We start from the raw sequence: 10558 nt of genomic DNA, 5'->3' as shown, positions 1-10558 counted from the left end.
TGGGCCCGTGAGGCATGGCCGCTGAGCCTGTGTGTCCAGAGCCTGTGCTCCGCAACAGGAGAGGCCACAACAGTGAGAGGCCCGCACACCAAAAAAAAAAAAAAAAAAAAAAAGAAATGCCCAAAGACTAGAGAAAGAAGTCCAGCAGTGCAATAGTGCCTCAGGGTGTTCCCATGTCCTTGGCTCTGATTATGCTTATGGAGTTGCTGTCTTATCCAGTTTGGTCACTTGAATTCACCCTTCTACCAGGAGGGTGGGTTCTGTAAGGATGACTGATGAGCATTTGCTCGATTATGTATTATTTATTTTCTGCCTACTTATTAAAAGAATTAGGTGATATGGGTGATATGGTTCAGCTTTCACTGAAAGGACTTCTAGAATAAGAGTCATGGAACAGGCAGAAATGATTATCAAAAAACTTAGTTCATTAAAGTCGAGTACAGAGCCCTGAGCTTCCTGATAGTCAAGGCAAAAAGGACAGCTCTCCTTTTTTTAAAATAAATTTATTTATTTATTTTTGGCTGCTTTGGGTCTTCATTGTTGTGCACAGGCTTTCCTTTAGTTGCGGCAAGCGGGGGCCACTCTTCTTTGTGGTGCGTGGGCTTCAGTAGTTGTGGCACGTGGGCCCAGTAGTTACGGCTCTCTGACTCTAGAGCGCAGGCTCAGCAGTTCTGGCGCACGGGCTTAGTTGCTCCGAGGCATGTGGGATCTTCCCAGACTAGGGCTCGAACCTGCAACCCCTGCCTTAGGCAGGTGGATTCCCAACCACTGTGCCACCAGGGAAGCCCAGGACAGCTCTACTTGAGTCAGTTGTTTTAATTTCATTGGCCTCTAGCAGGAAGCACAGTGACTCTGGGCAGCTAGACTTTCTCCTGACACTAAATCCTACAGAGAATTGACAGATCAGTGAACAACACAGCAACTTTACACAGTGGGGTGATCTTTATGATTCTTCCTTCCCATGATTAAAGTGATAGGATTAAATCATACTAATATGAAGGCATTGCAAAAGGGAGCTAATGCAATGTAGTGAGGTGAGTGGCTTTCTGGTTCTAAAGTTCATAACCTCCTTCTAGGATCTTGGCCTTGCCCACACCTTCTGAGCCTTTTCACATGATCTCCCTACTGTCTCCACGTCAACATACATCCAGTGACATGTATGTTGGATATGTATGTTCTTAGCCTGGAAGAACTCTCCCCTGAATGCCAGTCTCACAGGCCACTTACTCATACATGTGACACTTCCCATGGGCTTCTTTGCATTGTTCTTGCCTTTCTTATCTCCTAAGACCCATCCCTCCATTCATTTCAGAGACATTGATTGAGTCTATAATGAGTTGAGTTCTGTGCTATCTCGTAAAGTCCTAGAGAACAGGAATCCTGATTTCTTAAAAAAATTAAAAAAACATTTGTGTGTGTGTGTGTGTGTAAAGTTGACCCTTGAACAATATGGGTTTGAACTGTATGAGTCCACTTATATGTGGATTTTTTTCAATAAATATATTCTATAGTACTACATTACTGCATGATTTGCGGTTGGTTGGATGCTTAACTATGTATAAGGAGTGCCGACTGTGGATTTTCCACTGTGTGAGGGTTGGCACTCCAACCCCTGTGTAGTTCAAGGGTCAACTGTATATATATTTAAAGTGTACAATTCAGTGGCATTAAGTACATTCACATACAACTATCACCACTATCCATCTCCACAACTGATTTCTTTTTAAATTATGTTCCTGTATACTATAGTGCTTTGCATGTAATTGGTTTTCAACATAGGCTATAAAATGAGAGAATCTGGGGTCAGCGATTCAGGGGTTGTATGATAGGAATCTTACAGATTTAGATGTTGAAATTTAAGGTTTCTTCTACACTTTCCTTTGAGACCTCTTAAGGTATTCAAGGTAGGATTTATAGCAGTTTATATAACAAAGTCTCAACGTTGGAATATTGTTCTTTTCTGGATGTAAGTAGTTTGATCAGGACCATTTTCCCACTGGGACCAGATAGGGTGTCCTCACAATCCAGGGAAGGTCACTAGGCATTCAACTGAAATTGGCCTGCAAGATGATATAGGCCCTCGGGGATGATTGGGGCTAGGATTATCATTTATTGTTTCTGACAATAGAGTAAGGGATCTGGGTGATCCAGATTCTAGTGTCAACTCTGTGACCTTAGTCAAGGCTGTTACCTTGACCTCAGTTTCTCTGAGGTTCCTTTCTAGCTCTCACCTCCAGGGTTTCCTCTGTGGGCTTCCTCATACCAGGCTGGGGCTGTGTCTGCCACACCTGAGCCACTGCACTCTTTGAAGTGGAGCCTCTACAAGGGTGATCTTCTGCTTCCTCCATTCCTTGCATCATTGCTATGACACAGTTTCCCCTCTTTAGTGCTAGTCTGGAGGAAACTGTGGGCACTTAAGGAGATGGGCTTTCCATTTGGAGTGTTATCTTATTTCATAAATAGTATGGGGTTAATTTTGTTGTTGAACATAAGTTCATGTGCCCGACAAAAGTTCATGTGCCCGACGAACTGTGGGGCCAAATACACCGAAATGTTGGAGTTTGGAGCAGAGAAAGGTTTGTTGCAAGGGCCACGCAGGGAGAATGGGTGGCTTGTGCTTAAAAGACTAGAACTCCCTTGATTGTTTTCAGGGAAGAGTTTTTATAGGCAAATTTTGGGGTGAGGGCTGCAAGGTATGTGGCTTTCTTCTGATTGGTTGGTGGTAAGGTAACTGGGCGGTGCTCCAGGAATCTTGTGCTGAGCCTTAAGTTCCCATCCTCTATCTGGATGGGGGCCTTAGTTCTTGCAGAAGAACTCAGAGATAATTGTTATGTGTATTCCTTGAGGAGGAACCAGGACTCTGCTTTATCGCTTCACTATTGTTTCTTGACTGCTCCTCCTTTGTTTCTGCATTCCCTCCCTTCCCTAGTTAGTAACTGTTTGAATCTGACCTTTAGAACTCTGAGGCTGAAGCCTTTTTCCCACAAACATGAACCAGGACTCGGAAAGGCTTTTGTACCTGGGAAGGCCCTAAAGGGTCCTGCTTGTTTCCAGTTTCTCTTTAGAACTTCTCCTGCCTGTACCCACAGTTCTGAGGAGGAGGCAGGTATGGACTGGTATGTTATGCGAAGAAAGAAATTGACCAGAATTGCCCAATGAGGAAGTTCTAATCTCGAGATTGCTAAATAGATGTATCTAAAACTACTATCTCTCTTTAGTCCCTTGTTTCTGGGTAGGCAAGTGGCCTTCCCATACCTCAGCCAGGCTTTGCTTCTGGCCTGCCTCTGTTTCCCCAGCCTGGAATGCCCCCTCCTTTCCTTCTTTATTCCTGATAGAGATTTAAAGAGGAGCAGCCCAGTGTGATAGGCCACACACCCACCGCAGAAAGAGAAGGAGCAATTTGGGGAACCAGCCCCTGTTTTGATAACCCCAATATGACTAAATAGGGTTAAGAAATGTCCTTGATCCTCTGAGGTGCCACTTGTCAGAGATGAGTCTGGGAGAAGAAGAGGAAAACGGGTAGAAAAAAAGGTTAGATAGATGGAGAGCTTTACATAACGTCACCTCCTTTATGCCAGTGACTGTTGTGAGCGCTAGTCCTCCCATTTTAGAGGGAGGAAACTGGGACGCAGACACCTGTACAAATGCTAAAGCCAGGATTTGAACACGGATTTTTCTGATGCCACAGGCTGTATTTCACCACAACCAGCTACTAAATAAGGGTTGGCTTGAATGTTTCTACTTTGATAGTTTCCAACAACTGAAATTTGTTTTCAGCAAGTACAGGGTTTGTCTCTCCAACTCCCAGCACCCAGGATCAACACAGGATTATTTCACACTTTAGCCTAATGTCTTAAGTAATGACTTTGAAAGATCCCAGGCAGAAAGTGGTAAAAATGACCTTGAGCAGTGTTGACCAGAACATAGCCCATCATTATTACATTATTGACATGGTGGATACCAGCCAAAGGAGACGGGGAGATGTTTGAGCACCCAGACAGACCTAAAGGTGTCAGTTTGATTAGTCTGGAATAGATCTTTGGAATTCTTAGTGTGTCATTCTAATGTGCAGCCAAGTTTGGGAACTATTATCCCAAGTGGCAGAATAGAGAATAGATGGAAATTATCAGAAAGTAGATTTATCTCAGATTGAGGAAAAGCTTTCTAATAACTAGAGCTGACCAACAGTAGAAGCTAACCAACTTTGAGAAGTGGTGAGCCTGTCATGCTTGGAAGCATTCAAACCTAGGTCTGATGACTATTGGGGTGAAAGGGACAAACTAGATAAACTCAAATGCTATGTTCAGTGGGATTTTGAACTCCCATTACCCCAAGATCCCTTCTAAGAGTTAGTAATTTTTTTTTTTTTTTTTTTCTTGCGTTATGCGGGCCTCTCACTGTTGTGGCCTCTCCCATTTGCGGAGCACAGGCTCCGGACGCGCAGGCTCAGCGGCCATGGCTCACGGGCCCAGCCGCTCCGCAGCATGTGGGATCCTCCCGAAATGGGGCACGAACCCGCGTCTCCTGCATCGGCAGGCGGACTCTCAAGCACTGCGCCACCAGGGAAGCCCCTAAGAGTTAGTAATTTTTAGCCATAGTCTTACTATGCTGTTTACATTTGGTAACATTAACGACATTCTCCCATGACTTTGCTCCTTCCTTGTGCTCCCTCCTTCTGGCTACACTGTGAGTAAAAGTTGGAAGGATTATGCCAAGTTCATTTTCTTCCTTCCCAATCCAGGAAAAAGGTCTTTGTATGGAGACTGCTTCTTGTTTCTAACTTCTGCTTCCCTTGGCTACCCTTCACTCAACATAGCAGTTCTGACCAAGGCTAGGTGGGCCTCAGTGGTGTGTTTAGGAAGCTGTAACATCAGGTGATTAATCATCCTTTCCTGAGTGGCCCTAAGAAACTCAGGGAGGATACATCATCATGCCCATCATCATGGCCCAAAGAGAAGAAGTTTGGGCCAAGGTGCTATAGTTGCATTTTTCATAGCTGTCCCGTATCCTTTCTCTTAGTCTCATCTGATAGAGAGGAAATCAAAGCACTGAGGTTATCCAAGAAACTACAGGGCGGAGAGTGCTCTCCCGCACTAAGAGGGTCCACAGGAAAGGCGACGGTGGTGGTCCTAAGGGCCTGGCTTTAGAGCCAGACACCTCAGTTTGAATCCTAGTTCTGACCCTCACCAAGTGACCTGTAAAACAGGGTTGTAGGACTATTACAAAAGAACAAAGGAAGTCACGTCAGTAAACCCATAGGATGGTTTCTGGCAGGTAAGAAATGCTTGGTAAATGTTTAGCTACTGTAACGATCATCATCATCATCGTTTTCATCTGTCACTGAACACCGAAATGTGATTATAATCTCTTGGGTAAAGGGCAACATGATTTGAGTAAAGTCTGACTGTTTAACTTGTTAGGTTCTTTGAGAGTTAAGACTGGATTTCCAACAAGGCTTGTAGCAGTTTAAACATCAGAGTTAAATTAAGCATGGCTGCTGTAGAATTATGGCCATTCCACATTTGCTCTTTTGTGCTCGTGACTTCACACTCCAAGAAGTGACAGTGCAGCCTCTTAACAAGGCAGTACAGGCTTTGCTTTCCCACACAGGAACTCTCTTGCTTCCTTTGCAACATCCGGAGCCATCCATGGAGGTGGGGGTGGGTGGCAGTGAGGCCTCTGGACCTCTCTTCTCTTTGGGAAAGTAGTAATGTGGGAGCTCCAACTTAGTCATGTGTCAAACTCATGATAATGTCCAGAGATATGTCTGCTGCCTTCTGATCTGCCAGGGCAGCCCCATGGGCCATGCCCTCCACTGTTTGCCCTTCATATCTGTGTGGTAGGATGACTGGAATAGAAGATGGCCTTTTAGTGGACATGGCCAGCCTGAATGTGCTGTAGTGCCATTTGGCCTGTATAGACCCTGCTGTTCAGCAGAGAGGGGCGATCATCAAGCAGAGCAGACAAGAGCACAGATGAGCTGGGCTGCCCTGTCCAGTCCTGGCTTAGCTTTTTGCACCTGTGTGATTTTGGGCATGTTGCCTTTCCCTTTTGGTGGAATGGAGGAGATAACACTACCTACCTCACAGGGCTGTTATGAGGATTAAATGAGTTAATGGGTATAAAACCTTGAAAACAGGTTTTGCTGAAGGGTTTGCTGTTATTACTATTGCCTCTGAGGGCATCTCAGGCTGTACCTGGACGTGGCTTGGCATTGGCCTCTGGTCTGGTGGCTGGGACTTTGTATGCTAGCACTGAGATGCGTAAGCCATAATGTAGTGTTCCTGGGCCAGCCCAGGCGTCATTGGGTTTGGAACAGGAGGCCTCTGGGGTGATTTAAGTTGCCTTGGGCTCAGAGTCTCCAGCAATTTGTCTCCCACTGCACCAATAGGGAGAGAACTTGTCTGAGGCTGTATGCTTTTTCCTCCGGGGAGCCTCAAATATCATTATGGGGGAGGCCAGCCTCCTCAGGAGCACCCTGGCTCCCCAGGATTGTAGGAAGCCCAGATCAGTGACCCAGCTTGGGGTGGGGGCTGGTGCCCCACAGCCCTAGGAGGCTGAGGCAGACAGTGGGCTCAAGGCAATTGAGGTGCCAGGAGCCTGAAATCAGAAAACAGAATGGATGGTTGGAGTCGTCCTGGTTTAGACCAATGGCAGCAAGGGAATTTGGGGAAATCCTCATTTCTGCAAATTTAAAACCCTGCATGACAAGCAGTGGTAGTGGTCATTGGCCAAGCTTTGCCCTTGGGAATCCTGGAGTTTTGAAGCTGGGAAGACCAGGGTCCCTTCTGGTCCCCCAGTCTGCTGATGAGGCTGGGAGTGCCAGGACCACCACCCTCATACCTTGAGGGCACAGCTATGACCTGGTCCAAGGGTCCTGATTCTACTCCTACCCTTTGTGGCCAGCAGCCTTACCTGTCCTGGACACTGCTGCTGAGAACAGGGATGTTGTGGAAACTTGTGCGCCTCCTTGGATGGATTTCTATCAGACCTTTTCCTGATAGGAGAAAAATGGGAATATCCATAGCCGGGGCAGATGAGAGCTTTCAAGAAGCAGACTGTCTGAGGGGGACTCCTGTTGTTTTTCCTTCTCCTGGTGTTAAATCTGGGAAAAGTTCTTGTAAATTTATGTTGGAAGCAAGATAAATGAAATGACTAGGGAGAGCTGCCTCTGCCTCTGAGGATGGGGGAGCTTGCTTTACTACGTGTATCGAGCCTCTGTTAATGTGTCAGGCAGTGTGCTAGGCTCCAGGGATGCAAGGGTGAACAAATAGTCATGGTTCTTCTTGCCCTTGGTGCTTATGATTTGGACCCTAATAAATATGTATTTCCAAATTGGGGATGGTGTTGTGAAGGGAAAAGTCTGAGTTTGCAGAAAAAACAGTGAAGCCTGATTGTTTTATTAGGGACAGTAGAGAAGGCCTCCGTGCAGAGAGGCCTGAAGGATTGGTAAGGGATCCGCAGATGAAGAGCAGGGTGAGGATCTGTGGGGCCTGCATGAACAGTCTTCTAGGCAGGGAAGGGCAAGTTGGGTGAGTTGGGGGACTGAACCAAGGCTGATCTGCACAAGGAGTGCAGAGGCACACAGTAAGATGGGGAGTGGGAGAGGCCTGGCTATATAGGTAGGGCCTTGGAAGGATTTAGGGTTTGGCGCCAATGGGAAGTCACTGAAAGGCTTTAAGCAGGGGAATAGTAGTCTGTCTGGGGATGGAAAATGGATGGAAGAGGTAAAAGTATTGTAGAATTGGGGATTTTATTAGTCCAGGCAAGAAGCTATGGCTGCTTGGCCTGTGCTGAGGGATAATAGGGTTGGCATGACTGGCCTTATGAGTGTGAGGACAAGAGATGAGGGCCAGTAGTGAACCCCAGCTCCAGGGATGTTGTCATAGGCATTTAAACTCAACCTTTCTGAAAAGAACTCTTCTTTTCCCTAATTGGCCTTTCCCCTTGTCTTTAACATTCTCCAGAAATAAAATTTCATTTTAATTTGTAGTTTAGTTTTTTTTTTTTAAAGACAAGTCCTGTCATAGAGTCTGGTTAAATGGTCTTTAATAATAACCTTCCGTACATAACAGATTTTATCCTTTTGAGGAGCTGAGTGATGTTCCATGATGTAGATGCATACCACAATTCATTTAACATATAGGTTGCTACTCTCATTTTCCTCTCTTTCAGGTTGACCAGTATCTCTACCACATGCGTCTTTCTGATGAGACCCTTCTGGAGATTGCTAAGCGGTTCCGCAAGGAGATGGAGAAAGGGCTTGGAGCTACCACCCACCCCACTGCTTCAGTAAAAATGCTGCCTACCTTTGTGCGGTCTACTCCAGATGGGACAGGTATTATACCCCTGGGGGAAGGCTCCGGGTGCTCCATTGCCTGGGAGAGATTTGGGTAACTTTGCTTAGGGACCCAAAGAACTATATACAACAGTGAAGGTTCTTTGGTTTCAAGCCTCAGAAGCCAACCCTTGTTAACTTAAGCATGCGGGGATTTGAATGGAAGTCCTGGCAGTCAAGGGTAAAGTAAAGTAAATCTTTGTCAGCCCTGCTGGGGTACTGCTGTCAGCCATTTGTTTCCCATCCATGTGCTGAGAAAGGCTGTTTGGCTCAGTTTGGGATTTTACAGCTTCACTGAGATTGCACACAATGAAAGTGATGAATAACAAACGTGCCTAATATGGTCACGGCCATAGGCCATGTCAGTCACTCTTGGGCCCATCTAACTGGCACGTTCCACAGACTTCTTGGAGAAACAGTGAGGTATAGATTGTTCTAGACTGTGTTTTGAACTCCATGAATAAACACTACTAGAAGTCCAAATAAACTTGGAAGAATGTGAAAGAGACATGGTACATATTAAGGTATTAAAGGCTCTGAAACTGTGCAATTAGAACCTGTCAAGCTTTGTGTTATCCCCTTACTTGGATACAGAGTCTATTTCATGATGCACCACCCAGCAAGTGACTTAATTAAACTGGAGAAAATGGACATGATGGAGACTGAAGTTGGAATGTGGGTTGGGGCTAGATTCAGAAGGCCTTGCATGCACACCTGAAACACTGAGTCTTTCTTCAGTAATAGGCATTGGGGAGTAACAAAGTTTTTGAGGGGTGTGAGCAGAACTGTATTGGTAATGCACATCATCAGCAGTTTATGCAGAGTGGGGGAGGGGGGTGGTGATGGGTGGTTGGTAGAGCATAGGGCATGGCCCTGGTGGAATGTAGTGGGCAGAGACCAGAGAGGATTCAAAGGTGATGCCAGGTTGTTGAGCCCAGCTGCCCAGGGGTGGCAACATCCTCAGAAAAGGGAACGGAACTAAGTTGTGCCAGCACTTTGACACAGTTTGTTTCATTTAATCCTCATGACAACCCTCCATTTTAGAGATGAGGTACCTCTGGGGCCACGAGGGGTGAAGGGTGTGGGATGGCTACCTATATATATAGGGTGAGAGAAAGAGCCCGGGGGCAGCTGCCAGGGTGATGGAGGAACCAGGAAGCACAGAGTCTGAGAACCGGAGGGAGGACAGAAGTCCAAAATGCTGGCTGGTTGCTGGTGAAGCCTCTGCATCTGCAGAGAAACCCTGGGGAGGGGTGGGGGGGGGCAAGGCACAGGACAGGGCTTGTTGGTTTGTACCACATGCCTTCAGTGTTTCCATCACGTCTGTGTCCCTGAGGCTTACTTGCTTGAGAGCCTTTGGGGACCTGTTCATCTAACAAGATTTTGTACCTTTCTACAATTTCTAAAATAAGTATGTGTTTGCTAAAGCCTTGGAACCCAACATTGAGGGTGTGACCTTGTTCAGGATTGTTCTGAGTGTGTGTGTCTCAGCCCTTCCAAGAGCTTCTTGAGGTGAGGGGCCTCCTCCAATTCTCAGATATCCCTCATGTGCCCTCTAGAATGGCACATTTACTATACCTACCACTCCCTCTGACTGGCAGCCACACCTGCTTTTACTGTTTTTATGACATTCTGATAAATTTACTAGCTCCTTAAGACCAGGGACCTTGTCTTTATTTCAGGCACTAGCACTAAGCAAGTATCCTAAATATTTTTGAAATATATATTATGGGCCAACAGCTTTTCTGAGCATCTACGTGTAGTAACTTATTTACTTTTCACAAAACCCTATAGGGTAGGTACAAATTTTAAGTACTTTTTTTTTTTTTTTAAAGATGAGGAGTTGGGAGCCTGGATGGTCAGATAACTTGCCTAAGGTCATATAGCTAATGAGAAGCTGAGTCAGGATTCAAACTCATATATGCCAAATGCCAGGCATCAAGACTGAGCTTGATACGTTATGTGTGTGTGTGCACGTGTGAGCCTGTACACTCAGCACCAGAGGACGCATATGCTCAGTGGAAATTTTTTGAAATGGGGTTGGGAGTGGATGTCTGGCCTGGATTATAGGCAGGTGAGTAAGTTTGTTGGGGAGAACTAGGTATGGGGCCAACTTTTTCTATTCTCGTTGTTTTCCTGAGATTGGAGCATGGAGACCTCCCACTGCCTCTTAGAGTTTGCATCCGTTGCTGTATTGTGTGGTCATTGAGTCTCTTTCCC

At 45.9% G+C, this 10558-nt stretch overlaps 1 protein-coding gene across 2 annotated transcripts in view; it reads left to right on the top strand.

Moving 5' to 3' along the window:
* HK2 (hexokinase 2) overlaps positions 1 to 10558 on the top strand; it is a 57942-nt gene that overhangs the window by 11916 nt on the left and 35468 nt on the right. For both annotated transcript variants that reach the window (XM_007453002.1, XM_007453001.1), the window contains exon 2: positions 8176 to 8338. In XM_007453002.1, coding sequence (XP_007453064.1) covers positions 8176 to 8338 — 163 coding nt within the window. The remainder of the gene's footprint in view (positions 1 to 8175; positions 8339 to 10558) is intronic.

This window comes from Lipotes vexillifer, unplaced genomic scaffold (assembly GCF_000442215.2).
Source record: "Lipotes vexillifer unplaced genomic scaffold, Lipotes_vexillifer_v1.1 scaffold800, whole genome shotgun sequence".
In the NCBI taxonomy this organism is placed as follows: domain Eukaryota; kingdom Metazoa; phylum Chordata; class Mammalia; order Artiodactyla; family Lipotidae; genus Lipotes; species Lipotes vexillifer.
This window is presented reverse-complemented; position numbering and strand designations above follow the sequence as displayed.